Source organism: Colletes gigas, unplaced genomic scaffold (genome assembly GCF_013123115.1).
Source record: "Colletes gigas isolate AHSC1104 unplaced genomic scaffold, ASM1312311v1 Colletes_gigas_Sc00013, whole genome shotgun sequence".
Classification (NCBI taxonomy): domain Eukaryota; kingdom Metazoa; phylum Arthropoda; class Insecta; order Hymenoptera; family Colletidae; genus Colletes; species Colletes gigas.
Genome location: NW_025106642.1, coordinates 7774610 through 7795495, shown reverse-complemented (window position 1 = coordinate 7795495; position 20886 = coordinate 7774610). Strand labels below are relative to the sequence as shown.

The 20886-nt window shown below is 46.1% G+C and overlaps 1 protein-coding gene across 1 annotated transcript in view; it reads left to right on the top strand.

Annotated features, from left to right (window-relative positions):
- Window positions 1-20886, top strand: part of LOC122399434 (fat-like cadherin-related tumor suppressor homolog) — a 314643-nt gene that overhangs the window by 283656 nt on the left and 10101 nt on the right. The window contains exons 7-18 of the mRNA XM_043400114.1: window positions 3140-3295; window positions 5696-5806; window positions 8615-8767; window positions 9247-9460; window positions 10120-11680; window positions 12988-13558; window positions 13896-14067; window positions 14137-14361; window positions 15503-15526; window positions 18202-18438; window positions 19095-20147; window positions 20235-20878. Of these exons, the coding sequence (XP_043256049.1) occupies window positions 3140-3295; window positions 5696-5806; window positions 8615-8767; window positions 9247-9460; window positions 10120-11680; window positions 12988-13558; window positions 13896-14067; window positions 14137-14361; window positions 15503-15526; window positions 18202-18438; window positions 19095-20147; window positions 20235-20878 (5121 nt within the window). The remainder of the gene's footprint in view (window positions 1-3139; window positions 3296-5695; window positions 5807-8614; window positions 8768-9246; window positions 9461-10119; window positions 11681-12987; window positions 13559-13895; window positions 14068-14136; window positions 14362-15502; window positions 15527-18201; window positions 18439-19094; window positions 20148-20234; window positions 20879-20886) is intronic.

Here is a 20886-nt window from a genome sequence, read left to right as displayed (position 1 = left end):
AAATTTCAAATCGTTCTGGAAAAATTATTTTCGGTTGTGGGAGTCAATCACAATCATTTTTGGTGAATAGACATACCCTCGAAATTCTGCGTGTTTTCGAGAAAAAAATTCAGTACGGGCTCCACTTTAAACGTTAATAACTTTTTAACAAAGCCTCATCATATTTTGAATTGATTATTTATTAAAAAATCATTGAAAATCAAATACTTATACTTTATGCTACGTGACCTATATAAAACTGTGATCAAACAACGATTATTCTTATGCGTAAATATTGCTTGTAGAAGAGAAACTTGTTTCTATGTTTTTTATCATATTTTATCATTATGTTATTTATACGATTTGCAATAAATATTGAAATGCAATTGCCATTACTTTATTCTTTCTTTATTTCGTAATATGCTGCTTTTTGAATTTTGTAAATATCATTCTTAGTTTGTTTTTTACGAGCTTTTTCTCTAACCATAACAAATTCGTCAAATTGGCTCGGTATTCTTCGCATAGGCACCCGTTTTTCGCTCGGTACTAAAAGGGTTAAATCCACTCGACGTATCAACGAGGCTCTGCACTTAAGTCGTCCTCGTTACACGTGGCCGCGTTCACTGCACGTTCGACCAATGGAAGGACATTTCTCGCCGGTCGTAGTTTCCGGGGATGCACGAAACTGGCGTATCAACCCCATCGTCGCCGAGACGACGTCGACTACCGCCGATTCTCTAGCGCCGAGGATAAAACAGGAGTTTCGTAGTCCCAATTTAGTGCAGGCGGTACCAGAAGGATGTGACGTGTGCCGTTGCAATGTGGCTGCCAGGTCGCTCGATTTACGCCTTGAAAACGACTCCTTCGTCCTCCACCTACCGTAAACCGAGACGAAATACCGAAAACAAGCTTATTTTTATTTAAATCCTAATTATTTTTCATACAAAGGACAACTTGTTAATCTGAGAACGAACTATCTATTCCTCAAAACAACTAAAATAGCAGAGAGTTTAACAGGATGAAAATGTCCACCATTGATCGCACTACACAGTGCCGCGTCACATAGAGACTTTTGGTTCTACCAAAAAGCTTGATAAATTATTTTACTACTGATAATCTTTGTTTTATTTGTGATCTCATCGCTGACAAACAGTCCAAACGACCCTGTCTTTCCAAGCTGAATTAATGAAAATTGTTATGTCTCCCGAGGGAGGCGTTGTAAATCCACGGTCATTATTTGGGGGATTCTTCCAGTCTTCGGTACCAATCAAAAGGACTTAAGAGAAAATTCCTTGACTAATTTACGTTCGCGAACGTCTCCCCTTTCAGTTTTAAATTCTTTAACCCCCTTTTTATGTGTACACTAAGTGCCCGAAAGAACAGAAACGAAAGTTACTCGAAACAAGGATCATAACCGTTCTCCTGATCTCTCGGCGCAATGATTTTCATTTGGGATTCTTGCTCCGAAATCTTTTAATAAACGATGTGTACGCGAGCCTTCCTGCGTTGCTTCCACAAGGAAAACAAACGCGGAGAAATTCGTGTCAGCGGCTAGACGAACGAAACGATAAATTATCGCGCTCTTTAAATCTCGATATCGCGTATTCGGGTTCGAGCAATATGCGCTAAGAATAATTGATAACCCGATATCGGTTAATCGATACTAGGGCCCAGTGTGACCGTGCTGGAAACGATACAGCGAACGATGGACCTTTCGATATTGCTTTCGGTTATTTTTCGTGGGATGTGCCAACATGTAAAACCGCGGCTGGCATAAGGGAAAATAGTCACGTTCGAGGCTAACGAAACAACGGACCAAAGTAATTAAACTATCCCCGATCGCCGTCACCGTTCTGGCTATGACAGTTCTCGAATGGCCATTTTAGTAAATTCAATAAAACTTGTTCCCCCTCGTCGACTCGCAACCAGTCCTTTTACCCGATTTTTCTCGTCCGCGCAGAAACGAGCGTCGGACCGTTTCCGGTCTCGCCCGTACTCCCAATAACGGGACAACAAAATAATCTCCGCCTGAAAATCACTCCGAACACGCGAAAGCACGACACGGGAGCTTTGGAACATTTTTTTGGAAGAATTCGATTCCGAAGTAACAGCGAGCGAAACGCTTTCGTGTCGTGTAACGAAAGAACAAATTCTCCTTCGGAAGATTACGAAACTTTGGGAATCTGTGGAAGCTGTACCCGGTTCTATTTTTGTTTTCAATTTAATACGATTTGCCTGATGCGTCCGTCCATGATCGCTGTTTCTACTTGTGCCGAAGTCCAACTCGTATTGCACGCATTAAATCAATCCCAATAAGCGTTGGACAAAAGTTCAGAAATTAACGTCCTATCTTTCTGACCCAAACTGTACGTAAGCTCGAATAGACAGAAGGTGCAGAGCCTTATCTCCGGAAGGCTTCCAAGTCGAAGAAATAAGTTTCTCTACGGCGACGTCCTCGCCGAGATTCCGTTGTCCCCTTTGCCTTTACGACCGGAAGGACGTCGTACTCGGTCAGCTTGGCCGATTACGCAGATCTTATGCACGATATTCGCGCATGAAAGTCCATTCCGTAGTATCAACAGGAAGAAGGTAGAAAGTGTGTAGGATTAGGGTAACGGGCGCGGTAAGTGGGATAAAAGGAAGAACTCATACCGGCGAGAAACGTTTCGAGATATTGCGTTACCGCTGTCGAAAGTATGGCGCACTTTAGCCGAGTGTTCCGTGGGTTCCGTTACGCGAGTAGTCAGAATTGAAGCCATTCGATTCCGCGTTCGTTCTCGAGTATGCGTCGCGAGCTTTTCCAGTAATAATCCCATTATACGAAAGTAGAAATTTGTTGGACGCGCGAAACTGAGATCGGAAGTGTTTTCTATTGGTCGTCCAGCAAAATGGCAACGAAACGCGAAATGCTCGTTTTACGGATGAAACATAGACGCGATCATGCGGTTTTTGTTCGAACGAGACGTAACCTGCTGCAACGAAAAGGGTTAAAAACACACCGTCGGAGTATCGAGAATAATGCAGCAGATTTGCCCTACGAGTGGCTCATTTTTCACGACGCTCGGGGATGTTTTGCGCCGCGGAATTTTTCCTTCTTCGGAGTCGGAACGATAAATCTGCGCCGTTTCTGAAACGTTCGATCGATCATTGTATGTTTCAGGTGACAGTGAAAGACAACGGACGACCGTCTCTGTTGTCGACGACCCGTGTGGTGATCGCGGTGGCGGACATAAACGACCACGGACCGGAGTTCGAGCAAAAATTCTACACCGTTCAGATCCCGGCCTCTCCTTCGATCGACAAACCACTCTTCCAGGTACGTAGACCTTTCGTCTGAACTTCTTTCGGCGATTTCCCGATCTTCGTAACTCTATCCGGCCTTCTAGTTGAATTGGAACATGGCATCGCACTCTCTTCGACCCTCGATGTAAATCGAGAAACGGACAGAGCCAGCCGATTCTCTTCCGTTTCGTTCTCCCTTTTCTCTCTTTGTACACCATGTAGAAGCATCCCCCCGTATCTTGTTGTATATATTATCTGTTCACCCGTGAAGAAACCCCCCGTCCCGCGAGAAGAGTGCTCGTCCAGCTGTACGTATGCTAGACAAGTGCGTGAGTCTAGAACAATCGAAACTGTGCAAGTTGTTTACGTCCCGAAGAATTCAAGACCCCACTGTTTTCAACGAAAATGCTACCTGCTTCTTGACTCTCGCATTCCTTCTTGAAAGTTGGTCGCAAACTCGTTTGAACCGAACGCTATTGACTCAAGTCGTTTGATTTTATGGAATACTCAAAGATTTTTTGGAACGAATTATTTTAGAAATGGCGTCCGTTTCGAACCAGTAAACCGCCCACTTGAACCCCCCAACCTATCGTCACCCCAAATGTCACGCAGTAACGTCACGAGATGACAATCTCACCCCACGTCTTCCTTGTAAAGATAGCCCGAATTCCAATTAGCGAACCGACGTTTCGGTACGAAAGTCGATCCAGACCCCATCACGTATGTTGGCGATTGCTTGAAGTACGTCTTAATTTTGTACGCCTTACTCGTGACAGAGCCATGCACACACGCGTGTCCGCAGACGTTGATGTATGACACGATGTATCCCACGTATCGAGGTATAGAAAAAGCCTGGTATGTATGAGCCACAAAGAGCAGATCGCTTGCTGATACCCTCTTCGCTTTGTCGTTGTCGAGCGTGTTCTCCGTTCGAGTCGTCGCCTCCTTGTCCTCCGCGCGATCAAAGTAACCCACGGCCAGTCGGTGACTATGGCGGCGTAAAAGGGTAGAGATTTAGCACACGAATACCCTCGCACGGGATCCGCCAGCAGCCGTCCTGTCGTTCCACGGATTTACGAGCGAGAACTTGCACCGGTTACGTGGCGCGTTCCACGCGTCGACGACTTTGGGATCCGAACGACGGAAGTCGCGGTAACGAGTTCCCTTTGGAAAGACGAGCCTTTGGACGAGCTTCGCCATTCGAGAATCGATTCTCACCTCGACTACTTCGAGTCCTGTTCCCCAATGTTATTCCCTGTTATGTCTTCAAGGTAAATTAAGCGGTACGATCGTCGCGAGTATTTCGTTAATCAACGTTCCAAATAGCAATTCGTTAATATTCGACGAAACATGCGAAAGGAAATGCAACGAACAAATTGAAAACGCTGCTAAGTGCAGCTAGAAGTTCTCGATATTATTAAACATTTGTAAAATTCGAAAAGCGACCCGGAAATAAGGTAATAAATGATATCATAGGGACGGAGAGGTCCCGTTAATCCGATTTGAACAGTGATATATCGTTCACAATATCCCTGGAATATATAATATAATTTCCCGGCGGCGCGGCGTCGAATTTCGTCGAGGTCAGATTCGATTTCACCGAATATCGAGTTACAGCTGTCCGTTTCCGTAATTTCGGTCCGCCGCCATTGTTCGAGGGCTTCGATACGCGCGAGTTTGGTCGTCGCGTGACAACGAGCGTCTTTGGAAAAAAAAAAAATAATTATATTCGATCGATTAAATATCCTTGGATCGTCGATAATGTCTCTCGAAGAGAAGGAGTATCAAGAACATGGGAAACGTTAAGGGACCAAGCTGGGGGAGAGGATATCGAGGGAACCATAGATCACCAACTGTAATCGAAGTACGATCCATTTCGTCGGTAGAACGATCGCGAAGCGATTGGAGCGCCGACAATCGCACGTACATTGCCGCTCAAAAGTTTAAAGCACCCTTCGATCTTTAAAATAAATGAACTCTTTTCGTACATACCCAACTGTTTCACTGCAAATACTATCCTCATACGTTACCTACTCGAATATTAGTTGAAACTAAATCATTGTGAATATTTAAAGTTAAAATTCTTTCGGAAGCCGATTTTCTTCTTATTGAAACAGCATAATTTTCAAACGAAGCAAGTACACGAGTGTATGAACGAGGTTCGTTTTTTTTTTTGTAAAAATCGAAGGGTGCTCCGAACTTTTGAGCGATAGTGTAATTCCGTTGGATTGTAAAATCGTCGGAATAAATGGTTTTCCGCGACGCCTTAGGAGCGTTGTCGGATGTATTCGAACGGCTCGTCGTTTGCAAAATCAACTGATCGAAGCGAAGTATTCATTGGACGAGCCGGGAAGAGAAGCACGCGGAGAGGAACGAAGAGAATTAATGGAAACAATGCGAAAGTTAAAAGCTTTACTTCTCTCGTTCTCGGCAGAAATCGAGGAACCGCTCGCGGGAGTTCGACCTCTCGATCGATACGTTACTAGAGAATGGAACTTGGGAGACATTTAGCCCCGACACCTTGTCAGGAGATCGTATCTTCAGGGTAAGGACACGTTGGCACGTAAACTAAGCGCCGTCTGATGGCGCGGGGTCATAATACTTGCATAAGTAAATGCGGGATTGGTCTCGGGGTAGTTTACGCGAACTCCTTGCATTGATTTGTGACCGCTTTTATATCGACTTGTACGTTATAATTATGATACCGCAACTTTCATGCAACCCAGCTGCCCATTTTTATAGGAGACCGTCATGCATTCGTGTAATTGATCGATCGTCTTTTTCTCCTGCCCGATGCAACCCCCTTTTAAGGGTCTGTCGACCAAGTACCATGCGACTCCGAGCGAACTTCGTGCCACGTACAATTAACAATACATCTTAATTAATTGTAAACGTACCACTATCGTCTAATCTTGTTTTGTTCAGTTTCAAGTCCGACAATATTCTGTTCCATCATCTTACCTACAAAAGTTTAAATCGAAACTCTTTTTTGCTAACAATGCGAAACACCCACGCGTATATATACACCGCGAAACAAAGGACGGTCTATTCCATTGTTGCGTTAGGCTTTAGAAACTTAATTCAAGTACTTCTCGAGAGAGAGTGTTCCGCATCTAGATGGTAGCGCGAACGTTCTGTAACGAGACGTTCGCTCGGGCTCGCGTGGTACGCGATCCTTGGCTGTTTCTCTCCATCCCCCTCGTATCCCCCTGTGTATGTGATCGTCTCGATCTATCCGTCGCGTTTTGCCCGTTTTGCTCGTCTCTATGTGTACTCATTATGTTTCTTGAATGTTTGCCTTTGTCTGTTACGGGGCTGTCGCCTGATCATTTTCCGTTCTCTCTTCTAATAATAAGAATCGCGACGTCGGGACGCGTCTCGCCCGATGGGAAGCATGACGCGGAAATAGGAAGAAAGGAAAGAAAGGGAACGCTCGCGGCAAGTACGACGCTTTCTTTCCCACGAATTCAACGCTAATTAACGTGATATGCTTGTTTTAGGTCATCCCATTTATTATACGTACGTATCATCTTCATCTTAAACATTGCTTGACCGAGCTTGGATCTAACGAAAGCATTCGAACGGTTCAGATTTATGATTTTTATAGATAGTCCCGGTAAAATTAAAAAAACATGAAACTCGTACGATGTCGTCTGCCAGACGTGATCTGTTTAGTAATGATTAATATTCGAGTATTATTTAACTGTATTCCAAGAAACGTGTAAATAATAATGTCGAAGAATCGCTTTATGTGGCGCAGAAGACTATCATAAGAATTATATTGGAATTCCAATATAATATCGAGTCTATTCAGACTTAACTGCGCGATATCGGGTGGATGATGGCTAGGTTATCTGTATCGGATCTATTGGATCCTAATTTGGCCAGATCGTTTAAGATGACTTATAGGTTCTGCTACTTGTAACTATACATCCTACATCACTGGATATCTTCTCGTCCACATCGAGATAGCGAAATGGTGAGACAAAACGACGCAACGCGTTTCTTTTACTTTCATTCATTAACCAAACATCGCATCGCGTATGGGATGACCTAATAATACTATAACCGGACCGAGTATTGGAATTGTTACGTAACAGCACGAGAATTTCGAGTCGGAAGACTTGTACGGAATATGAGTTAGCATATGGCGAATGACAGGGTGGTCCACTGACTATGTCCACCTCAAATATTTTCGCTGTTTCAAATAATAATGTTGACTTCGTTGTTTCAAACGGATCGACCGTTTCGTTTTTCATCGAGCTTGATGAACGAAGAGATCTTAATCACTTCGGAAAAGCTTCCAATTTAGTTGGATGAAAAATGCTTGACGAATTGTTTGCCAGCGCCCGTTCACAAAGGGTTAAAACAACGAAAATATTCGAGACGGGCAGAGTTATTGGGGCAGCCTGAATGCACGTTGCTGCGCAAAAAAGGAAAGCTATGCGCTGTTGCTGTTCGATGACCTGGCTGCAATACATTTTTCCGTGTACTGGCAAGGGCCGCGCGAATCCGCGTGCATCAGCCCGAAATAGCGTTCCGTGTTCGCGCGATCGATCTGCCTGTCCGCAGAAAGCGCGGCCTGTGTTTAATACGCTTTAATGCAGATCGATATTTGGCAGCTCATAGGAGGAGGGGCCATCTCTCCTTCTCCTTTCAATTCCCCCTTTTCCTTCTTTTTTTGGTTTTTCATTTTCGCGTGCCGCATGATGTCGACTGTGCGAATGCTACGCTTCGAGGTCGCAAGCGCGATGTTTCATGATGCGTACGCCGGGATCAGGATCAATTGGAAAATCTTAGAACGTGAACGAAGTGTCTTAGAAAGAATGAATTGTTTACTTGTCTTACGTTTCTCGTTACTAGATCTGCGCAATAGATTTCGTTCGACGATTGCAGTAGACAATGTTTTCGTTTTCCTTTTTTTTGCAGACATTAAGCTATTGGCCGTTTCACGCCAAATCGATCGCTTTTCTGCGTGATATCGGGAATTTCGTTCAAATTGAAACGATGACTTAAACTCCCATTATTACATAGACTGTGATATATGTATTTCAATTTATACAAATTCCCTCGCATTGCGCACGAAAGCGATCGATTTCATCGTGTAATCGCGCACGATCGAAGATTTTTACAAACGTGTCTGCGACGCGATCAGGGGAGTCTTAGAACGAGCTTGAATCTTGCGAATCTTTCAGGATTTCTTTTCTATTATTTTTTATACAGCCGATGGCCGCGCACGATACTAATGTCTCTTTTGTGTCGTGTCAAGCTATGTTAGTAGAGAATGACAACGACTACGACGATACGTCGTAACGAATTCGTCTAACACTTGTATTGTGTTCCTGTACACCAGGTTCTCGCGAACGATAAAGACATTGGCGATAATGGAAAAATCCAGTATAGCATCAAGGGTGGCCGAGGCAAGGGCAAGTTTAAGATCCATCCCACCACGGGGATGGTGTACTCCCAACGTGGGTTCGATGCCGGACAGGAATACGAAATGATGGTGAGTAGAATAGCAAACAAATTTCAGATTCGCTTAAGTAAATCTGAACACGCTCTTCTTCTAAAAAGAAGTAACAGACCGTTGTAGTACAATTGAGCATTTGCAGCTCACGTCGTATTTCACCTCTGTCGAACTGAATACAATATTTCCCAAATGGTACAGAAACGTTGCGCGTCGTTGCGAATTTATTCAAATTAATGCAGAACACTCGATGCAAAGTAGTATTATCTATTAAACGCGAGGAAATTCTTACCGCGCAGGAATAGCGAAATAAGATCTCGATTGCTTTAGAACGAAACGAAGAAACGTTGAGTTCAACTATAAAACGATAAAATTATTTCTTACGTTTCTGTACAAAATAAATAGATGGAAGCGTAAATCCGTTCGATCCAGAGATTAACTCGTTGTTTATCGGGGGTAGGACCTTTGACACAAGTTGAGTTGTAGTGTAACTTGAGGGTTGTGCTTCTGTTTCGCAGATAAGGGCCGCCGACAGCGGGGAACCGCAACGTAGTCATCAAACACGGGTATCCGTGCAAGTTGTCGAGGTTCCTAAGGAATCCAAGAACCCGCCAGTCTTCAAGATGAACAATCAAAGCGTCGAGGTCACGGAGAGCGACGAGGTCGGCTTCCTCGTGGCTCTTGTGCAGGCTACGGACAAGGACGGTGACTCCTTGTGGTACGATATACTCGGTGAGTAAACGCACGAGTTACACCGCGACCCGATACATCTGTCACCGAGCAAGTTCAAAGGAACGTTAGATTTCGTGTCACGTCGTCGTTAATTGGCGAAATATTGGGTCGTCCGGTTGAGATACATACGAGGAACGCGTGAATAGTTAGAGGCTCGGGTAACATTTTCTAAGTTAACAGGGTCAAAGGGTTGGAAAGTTTCGCAGGGTGGTAGACAGCAGTTAAACTTTGGTCCGCCAAATGGCTGCGCCAGTTGGAGCTGCGCTAGCGTGTACATTCTTGTCGTTAAAATTGTAAGATTTAGGGGAAAGGGGTCGCCTAGGTACGACTTGGAACTTGTACAAGAGCCTGGTGCGGAGGGAATCATTAGACAAGCTGCGACATTTCGGTTCCCCTTTGGAGGACGCACTAAAGTTTCAGACATATCTGGCAGTTGCGTGGTTTTTTATGTTGTTTGCCGAAAAACTACTATGCGTCCGCGAGAAGTTGGCTAGCGCACCTATGGTCGCTATTAGCTGAATGTGATAGGTGAAGCAAGCCAAGTACTAGACAACTTCTCGTGTACGTACAATACGTGACACTTTAAAAGAAGTTTCGCGGCCAAGTAGCGAAACGTTCGCAGCTGATCTAGGTAAAAAAGTTGCAACGGCGCGTTTCAGACGGCGACAAGCGAGACGAGTTCTTCATCGGGCGCGACAACGGGAACGTGCTGCTGGCGAAGAAGCTCGACTGGGAGACGCAGAACTTCTACAATCTCACGATCGGCGTGACGGATAGCGTGCACACGGTTGTGACGCAGCTGCTGGTCACGGTGATCGATATCAACGATCACAGACCGGAGTTCACGGAGGGCACGTATCGCGTGGACATCTCGGAGAACGTTGAGAAGGGCGAGAAGATTCTGCAGTTGCACGGAACCGACGAGGACGAGGACAAGAGGGTGTTCTATAGTCTGCACGCCGCCCAGAGCCAGGCGTCCCTGGAGATCTTTCGCGTGGACTCGGTGTCGGGTTCCGTGACCTTGAACGAGGTCCTGGATAGGGAAACGATCGAGGAGCACGTGCTGACCGTGATGGTCAAGGACCAAGGGACCCCCGCGAAACGAAACTACGCGAGGGTGGTGGTGACCGTGCACGATCACAACGATCACGCGCCGGAATTCATCAGCGAGATCATCCAAGGAAAGGTGTACGAGACGTCGCCGATCGGGGCCGCGGTGGTCCAGGTCTGCGCCATAGACAGAGACCGAGGGGACAACGCGAAGATCACCTATTCGATCACTTCTGGCAACGTGGGCAACATGTTCTCCATCGAGCCCGATCTGGGCGTGATCCGTGTCGCGCGCGAACTGGACCTAGCGGTCTCCTCGGAATACATTCTGCTGGTGAAGGCCACGGATCACGGTTCCCCGGCCCTAGCGAACACCGTGCCGGTGCACGTGATGGTCACCATGGCCGACAACGCTCCGCCCCGTTTCATCCAGAAGGAGCTGTCCGCGGAGATATACGAGAACCAGCAACTCGGTACGTACGTGAAACACGTGGAGGCCAGAAGCACGTCCTCGTTGCAGTTCGAGATAGTCGGCGGCAACAAGGACGACACGTTCTTCGTGAACCCCAGCACGGGCATCATAGTGATCAAGAACGAGCTGGACTACGAGACGACGAAGTTCTACAATCTGACGGTGGCCGCAACCAACATGGCTAGCGCTAGGGCGCGGTGCAGTGTGATCATTCACGTGCTGGATCGAAACGACAACGCGCCGCGGTTCCTGCAGGCTACCTACAGCGGAGAGATCAGCGAAGGAGCGAGCATCGGCTCCCTGGTACTCACCAACGCGAGCACGCCGCTGGTGATCAAGGCCGAGGACGCTGATTCCGAGCTGAACGCTTTGTTGAATTACGATATCGTCGAGGATCTACCGCGAAAGTACTTCCACATCGACTCGAGCACCGGCGCCATCAGGACCGTGATGGTGCTGGATCACGAGAGCATACCGAAGTTCACATTCCACGTCAAGGTCTCCGATTTGGGAAAGCCTAAGCTCCTGTCGGAGACCACCGCCAAGGTGATGATCGTGGTCACGGACGTGAACGACTGTCCACCCACGTTCCTGGAGAACGACTATAACACTACTCTGCTATTGCCCACTTACAAAAACGTCGCTGTCGTTCAAGTGAACGCCGTGGATCCGGATAGTTCCGAGGGGGTCGCGCTCAGGTACGTGCAAAGTTATTAATATATGCGCGTCCCTCCATTTATGCCGGGTTTTTACAAAGCTGATTCATATTTATGCCCTCTCGCGCGCCTTCGTTAGCATTCATTTACCATTATAATTGTTGCATGAAATTTCTACGATCCCCGTTTGATACGCTCCGGGGGGTTTTTCCCGCGCGCCGGAAGAAAATTGCTGCCCGCTTATTACGCGACGGCGAGGTTCGAATTTGCATAGGTGTTAGCACGATGTTTTTTACGCCAAGGCGAACGGTGACGGCTCGCGGAAACTCACGATCCCAGTCGGCGAAAAGAATGCTATAATACTGCTGTCCTTATCCGACGCGACTTGGTTCTTTTAGACTTTGATACGCGGCTAACTTCGTTTGCATGACTATTTTAGTTTTTTAAATATTCCGTTGACATACTTTTCACGAATATCAATAGCGTTACCCTCTTTTTGACAAGACTATGTACGCTCATACAGGGTGTTCGACCAACCCTGGAAAAAATTTTAATGGGAGATTCTAGAGGCCAATTCGGGGGTATGTGTATGCACCAAAAATGCTTGTAATTGCCCCTCGCGACTGAAAATAATTTTTTTAGAACGAGTTGAAATTTTTAATTTCGTCGAAAAATTTCAACACCTACTCGAATTTTTTTCTCGAAATTTTCGTCTTATTTTGGCCCCTAGAATCTCCAATTAAGATTTTTCCCAGGGGTGGCCGAACACCCTGTATATCTATCGCGTGCTCCCGACATACTATACAGTCTTCTTCATCCAATCATGGTTTTTGCATTGTAACTTTCTACTACCGCTCGAACAAAGTCTGCCTTTCTGTCTACCTTTATACCGTTCCCTGTACTATGGCTTAATGCTCTTAGGAGACATTGCCCCAGATATAATATACGACCTATCTACCAAGAAATTTTTGCCCATTATCGTATGTTAGTACTGGTTAATGCAGACTTGACTCTTAAAAACGAGAAAAAACAACCGTATAACAAATATGTAGCAAATTTGTAAGGTACCCGTGTGCGACATTTAATTCATTCTCAATTTTCGAACAAACGCCGAGAGAAACTGTACACCGCTAGCCACATGCTGGTCCCTGCTCGGTGCCAAATTGCAGCGAACGCAGTCACTCGCAGTCATTTAATCTGTTTTGTAAATTGCCCGTATTATTATCCCACAGGGGAGACTAGAACTTAATACTTTCTCGTGTGCAACGAAGGGTCCCCCTGATGGGTCTGCATACGTAGCTGCCTTCTCGTTCCTTCCTCTAAACGCAACGGTCGTTTCTCTCGTTCAGGTACGATATCATCGACGGGAACAAGGGGCACACGTTCGATATAGACGCTCAAACCGGCGTCATCACGGTTTATAACCCGGAACGCATGAAGAAAAGTTACCTCCTGCGGGTCCGTGTCTCCGACGGGAAGTACTCGAGCGTCGCCCAGGTAAATGTGATGGTCGAGAAGTCGGAGAACTCCGGACTGGTGTTCCAAAAGGACATCTACGAGGGAACGATCCCGGAAAACTCGACGCGGACCACGACCGTCGCGGTCGTGAACGTTCTCGGCAGCATCCTCAACGAGCACATAGTCTTCGGTATACTGAACCCCACGGACATGTTTGTAATTGGATCGACGTCGGGGGCGATCAGAACAACGGGGATTAGATTCGACCGTGAAGTTTGCGACCATTACGAGCTGATTGTGGAAGCGAAGAGTCAGATGCCGGACAGAGCGAAGCCCAGAGTGGCGCACGTGATCGTCAACGTCACAGTGCTGGACATCAACGATAACTGCCCGATGTTCGTCAATCTTCCCTATTACGCCGTCGTCTCCGTCGACGCTCAGAAGGGCGACGTCATTACAAAGGCAAGTAGGTTAAGGATAGTTCCGTGTAGTTCGTCCAGGTAGAAGGATTTTACGGTCACCGTGCAATTGCTGGGACCTATCGAGCGATTGATTAGTGGCGCAATAAACGGGAGGTCTGGGTTCGAGTCCCAATCTATGGCGAAAGTCGATGAAAGAATCGACGTGGCAGATTGGAGAAGCACCGGGGAACGACTCTCCGCCTTCTACCCTAATCTTGTAACGAAGTATATAGTTAATCGATAGGCTAATAAACGGTAAAATCGTTTCTCTGAGAATCTATTGAAATCAGGTCAGTCACCCTCTGCGGATTAATATAATTACGAGTAATATTGTGCAGGTGCACGCGGTGGACATGGACAGCGGCGATAACGGAGAGGTGAGATACGAACTGAAGAAGGGCCACGGCGAGCTGTTCAAAGTGAACCGAAAAACCGGCGAAATATTTCTGAAACAGAACCTGGAGGGTCACAATCGCGAGTATCAGCTCACGATCGCCGCTTACGATGGCGGTAAGTGCATCGATGGCCGAGGCTACGCGGATACGAGCGATACTCGACGAGCTTTAAACATTATTTCAGGTATTACACCTTGCTCCGTCGAGGTGCCGGTGAACGTGAAGGTGATAGATCGTTCGATGCCGGTGTTCGACAAGCAATTTTACACGGACAGCGTGCTGGAAAGTATCGAGGTGCACTCGCCTCTGGCTCTGTCCATACAAGCTGAGTCACCGTTGAGTCGCAAGCTCATATACAGCATAACCAAAGGGAACGATTTCGAGGAATTCGCCCTGGACTTCAATACAGGTGAGCGACCGCTCGTTGCACGGCCAACGGACTGATTCGTGTCCGTGGAACGACGATTACGAAGATCGAATTAAACGCGCGGTAAACCCGTTATGGAACGATGAAGTTCCGACCTGAATGGAAACAATGTAGCTTTTTCACCGTCACGCGAGATAAACGATTCAAAGGGGCCGGACTGCGTTTTACGTGGTCGGCGTTGTTTGCCTTTCGGCTTAGTTTTTGGTGTTTCACGTCATCCTTCCATACGAGACGATAACGCGAGCGATTAGAAGCGTAAACGGGGTGAATCCCGAGTCCCGGTGTCTTGCACGAACGATGATTAAAAAAATATTGAATGGTATAAACGATGTTTATCTCCCTATGACAGTTTTCTCTTCTGTACATTTGTCACGCATTGTTCTCGCGGCGCGTATAAAAGTATTAAGAACGAAACGCTTTTGAAGTTATTTGCATCGTCAACCGTGTAAAAGATACGGCTAGCGCGAATCGCACGACTCACCCCGTGTATTCTTCTCTTCAAAGAGAGATATTTTGTTTGTTGCTCCCGATAGTGTTACGACAGCGGCGAACGTGTGTTACATTCGAAACGTAAACGTGCGATCGAAGAGTGCTACATCCCCCGAATCCAGTCCCGAATTAAACGTCCCCTAACGAATACGCTCGTCTCGACCCAGCTGTGGGGCGCATAATGACTTTTTGTTTTAAAGCGTGAAGGCTTAACCGAGTTAACCTCGTGCACAAGCACAATTCTTTTTTAACGAATGATATCGGTTCCGCTGTACATGCAATGGTATCCGGTGACTAAATTCTCTAATCAAGTAAACGGTGTAGTGGTGAGACGGTAGCAACAATGGGGATGTTGGAATGTATCGCACGTAACACAAGCTGCGGATATATTTACACCGGTGATCGGTTCGAATCTGATTGATTTATTAATCAGTTCGAACGAAAGTTTTGTGATTTTTTTTTTTCTTTACGTTTCCGTAATTTATACAGTTCGACGTATCCCGTTTACGTTTAATATCGGACAGTAGACACGTATTTCCCCTCTATACCCGGCTCTCCCAATAATTTATTCTTTACGAATGCTTATCTGATTGAACTAGAAATTAAAGTTTTGTTGTATCTCCCTGTTTCGCAGCCCCCGACAGTAACAATGGTCCTTGTGAGTATAAAACATACTAGTTCTATCCGTCTGCTGTGTTGCACTGTACGATGCTACTGCACTGCACTCTGATTTTACTGCACGACACGATATAACAATGAATCTCCTTCTTCTCGCATCGAACGTTCGCGACGTAACGCGTGTCTCTCCATCCGCTAATCCCTGAATTAACATCGACCCGTGGCCAGTGCACGAATAACGGAATAAGTTAGAGCAGGCCGAACGTGGGATTCCGAACGAAATAACGATCGTTATTCGAGCCCTTGTTAACATTTGTATCGCTTTATCCTGTGGATAACGCAATGATGGAAACGCGTCCATGAGTTGCCATGAAAATATAATTGGATTTAACGGATATACGTCTATGCATTCTGTAACGTTCTGGGTTAAATAACGAAATTGAAGTTCCGGTAGACTGCAAATATAATCGTTCAACTGCCTTCTTAATTCTATCGTGTTCCGACAACGGTTGAATAATAAATATTCATCGATACATCTCTAACACTCGTTATTAACCTTCCCATTAAACCTGTCTAAATATTCGAAACTATTTTCTGTCCTGATCCTTTATCCTGCCATCAAATATGCACGTGTATAAAATAGGGTACAATGGGTAATCTTACTAACAAATTAATCGACAGACTCATCAAAATTAATCGAACTCAAACGCTTTCGACTAACCCCTTCAGACCGTCTAAATTTATAATTCCGTGATACTGTTTCACTTTGAAATATGCTGTTTATTATTTTTACTGATAGATATAACTCAGGTCTGAAAGAGTTAAGACTCTTCTTTCTTCCAGCCTACTAACAAGCTTCGCGTCGTACGAAATTGCACAAATTCTGTACATACAAAAAGTTCCGAAACTGGTAATGCGTCGAATTCGCGTAGCCAGCGATCCAAAACTGGAACAGGCATATCCGAGACTTCCAGTTCCCACGTAGCTTCTGCGACTGCACCTACTCACACTCGCGTATCCGGTTCTTTTGAAAGTCTAACCACTTACCGCCTATCGCTGCACGATGCACGATTCTCTCTTCAAAAGGAAGGAGGGAAAGAAAGAAAATGTTGAACGTTAATAACAATGCAACTTTTAACGGCATGTTAACCCCGATTCTCCTTTCCCGGGTAGAAGCGCTTTGGTCGTGCACTTTGCTCCGCGAACATACTCTTACTTTTATTCACCGTTTCCCTCCCCCTACCGTAACTCGAACCGGTCTCATTATCTCATAGAAGCAACGGAGCTGTGTAAAACGGGCTTGGAGCACAGTGTTGCTTAAACGCAGTACGTTGTTACTTCGAAACCGCTCTTACCGCAGTAATTTATCTTGAAACATGTCTCGACCGAGGCTTATCGTCGGCGCACCAATTTTCGTCACCTCCCGAGATTCTTGCAGCTTCACTCTGCTCGCATGACGTGCCTGCACCTTACACCGCGCGAATGGGAACAGATACCGCGCTTGCACCTCGAATGAGATGCAACGTAATGCCGCGTTCCCACGTGTGCAACGCCCTTGGCAGACCACACTCGAAGCGCCTGCAAAAGGTCGATTTAACTACCAAAGGGACTTACTTAATTTATGCACTTCCGGTGGAAAGGTTCCGCGTATCGAAAAGACTCGCGTTATACACGTGGGAATGCGGCATATTGAAATATGTATAGCAATATATCTTTTTAACAGGTTGACTATGATAAATTAGCGTTTGTTTCTTCTCTTCTTGAGATCATCGTACTTAAACAAGTGCACCAAATGCACTTAAAACGTTTCAAAAGCTCTGGTTTGTATATGTGGGTATGTGGCTTAGGCTACGGGGCCTCGGACTACGAAGCCTTGGTCGACGAAAAAAATTGCAAACAAGCTCAAATAAATATTCCAATCCAAATATGGAATGACACATTTTAATTTATAAGTATATCGAGTTAATAAGAAATAAAGATACGAATCTTGAATCGGTAGGTAGAATCGTCGATAACGTTTCAAGGTCTACGTACGTCTTAATCGAGAAAGGAAATAGTGAATCGATTAAACCATACTGCAGCCAGAAAAAAGAACGAAAAAAATATGCGCGAAAAAGTACGGTCCGTGAAGTATGAAGTACACATAGTTGTTTAGTAACCGTTCCGCTAATAAACTGATATGTAAACAGACTAGTGATCTCAAGAAGCAGCCCCCCATCCCTGTAATCTATTATCCTTCCCCCCGGAGTGAATATTTATCACGCATCATTGAAAAGTATTTTTAGTCGACGATCGTCGAGTGGTCTAGACCAGTAGTCTAGATCAGGGCTTCGAACAGTCAACCTGTTAAGTTGCATATCGCACTGTCATGTTGAAAGGTGCAGACATATTCTGGTAGCATTCGCAAATTCATTCACGGCATCCGAACGTCTTGTACAAACATGTTTATTACGTGACTTGCATTCACCAGTGTCCCTTGGTGTCCGCGAAACCGAGCAACTCCTCGTGTATCCGATCGCCCCGGAGCGCGTTATGCACCGCAAGGTGTCCGCGAGCATCGAAATTACGCTTTGCCGAGTCGTTCGCCGTAGAGAATCCCGGCGTGAATTGTCTACCGTCGCAAAACACGAAAGGAAAAGAAGAAGTTTCTCGGCTTTGTGGACGCTACGCTGCATAGAGTGCTTTGGGTCTACAATCTTCTCTTCAATAAATTAGGTGTAATCTATGTGGTGGATGAGCTGGATTATGAACAGAAGAAGCAGTACGAGCTGACCGTGCGAGCGACGGACAGCGTGTCCGGGGTTTATGCGGAGGTGCTCGTTAGCATCCTCGTGCTGGACGTGAACGACTGCCCCCCGGAATTCACCCAGGACTCGTACAACATTTCGGTCTCCGAGGCAGCGTCGTTCGGCACTTCTGTATTAAAAGTCAGCACCAGGGATAACGACACGGGTAAGCCAGCCATTTAGCGCATTATAATATACAACCGGTATTGCATCGGCTCCGCCGGAGGTCGAAGGTCTCCTTAAAATTTCTGATTAATGTCAGCCAGAGGAGGATCTTAGCGTGTCTCGTAAATAACGCGAAGCAGACCTTTGTGTTCGAGGAAGATCGCTGTTATTGTAATTATCGTGAAGGCACTCTTAACGAGTGACGCGGCGGCGCAATATTCTCGTAGCGTACGCGAATAAATCGAAGAAAAAAAAATCGACGGAGGACAAAGAAACGCTGATACTCTTTATCGACACGTTCACTGCCGTTCGTTTGTGAATCCCTAACGATCCATTACGAATTATTTACGATTTTATATTGAACTGCCTAACCTAGCTCCATTAACTCTTTAAAGGGTTTAGAGATTTTCGCTAATTTTGAAAAGTTTAACTAACTTCTTGAAATATTTCATAAGCTGCCTTGACGCGTATAAATAACCTCGGATATTTCCTATATAAATCTACTGCTATATGTATATCACCCGGTACGAGCCAGTACATTACCGTGCACAAAACGATGACATTAATTCGCGGTCTATCGGCTATCCATCTCGTAGCAATCTGTTCGTTCCTCTGGTAGAATTAGCAAGTGAAATAAACGCGTTTCGTCCCACGCAGGTATAAATCAGCAAGTTCGATACGCGATACAAAACGACACCGAGAACAGCGCGGATCTGTTTCACATCGATCCCGAGGAGGGTGTGATATTCTTGAAAAGATCGTTGGATCACGAGGCACACGAGTCGCATCACTTCACGGTGATCGCCACCGACCGCGGAGTACCGAGCATCTCGAGCACCGCTCACGTTTGGGTGACTGTCATCGACATGAACGACAACCCACCCAAGTTCGAGCAGCCGTCCTACATGTGTTCGCTGTCCGAGCACGCGGAACGGGGTCAATTCGTGACGGTGGTGTCTGCCAGCGATCCAGATTACGTCGACGAGAAGCTTACGTACACCATCGTGGGTGGTAACGAGCAGCAAACGTACAATATCGACCAATCGACCGGCATCATTTCCCTGATCAATATGCAGAACTTTGGCGAGAAGAAGCTCAGCATGCTTAACGTATCCGTCACCGACAACGTCTACACGAGCTTCACCCGCGTGAAGATCGAAATACTGCCCGCCAACAGGCACAATCCCAAGTTCCCGAACCCGTTGGTAGAGGTCACCGTTTTGGAGAATCAGCTGCCCGGACGATTGGTCACCAGCGTGATAGCGTCCGACGAGGACTTTGGCGACTATGGCACGATCGTATACACCATAGCGTCCGATCTGATGAAGGAGTACTTCGACATAAACAGGATGACCGGCGAAATCGTGACGAGGAAAAAGTTGGATCGCGAGGAACAGAAACTGTTCGAGCTGCCGGTGATGGCCACCGATGGGGGCGGCAGATCGGGATTCGTGATGGTCAGGGTCAAGGTTGGAGATGAGAACGATAACTCGCCCATGTTTCTCTTGAGGGAGTACAAGGCTAGCATACATGGGAACCTGACGCTGAACACACCGTTCCTGAAGGTCAAGGCTCAGGATGCTGACGAGGACGACGCCGCCAGAATCGTTTACTCGATTTACGAACCCCAGACTTCCGAAACGAAATCGCTTTTTGGTATAAATCCGAACACCGGGGCTATGTTCCTGCAGAAGAACGCGGTACCTTGGGGTAAGAATTTTCACTTTCACGTAGATAATAAGAAACTAACTATGCTAAATAGAGTGTCACGAAAACAAGAAAAAACTAATTTTTTAGAAAATCAACTTTTCGAGTTGTTCATCCGCGCGGAGGACAAAGGCTCGACGACTCATCACGCAGACGTGCCTCTCAATATCTACATAATGGGTCCACAAGACATTCCTCCGCTTTTCGAGCGAAAAGAAGATAAGTTCTTTATATCCGAAGCATCCCCGGTCGGCACTCCGATAACAAGACTAAAAACCGTGACCAATAGTACGGTCACTTACAGAATAGTTTCCGGGGATGAAGATTCGCCGCTTTTCACGATCGATTCTCACGGCCAGATCACTCTGGCCAAACAGCTGGATCGAGAATTGAAAGATAACCATTTGATCGGAGTTCTTGCCGAAACGGATTCGAGTCCTCCACTGACGGCGCTCGCCAAGATATCGCTACAAGTGTTGGACGAAAACGACCACGCTCCAAAATTCGAAAGCAACCCGTACAGCATCAGTTTGGCTGAGAACATAGACGAAGGAACGTCCATCTTGAAGATAATAGCGCACGACGAAGATTTAGGAAGCAACGGGGAGGTTCGTTACTCGTTTGGGTCCGATATAGGCGAATTGGCTAACGTCTTCACGGTGGACGCTTACACGGGGTGGATATCGACGTTGGTTCAGCTGGACAAAGAAAAGCAACCGGAATACAAGTTTCAGGTAAGCCT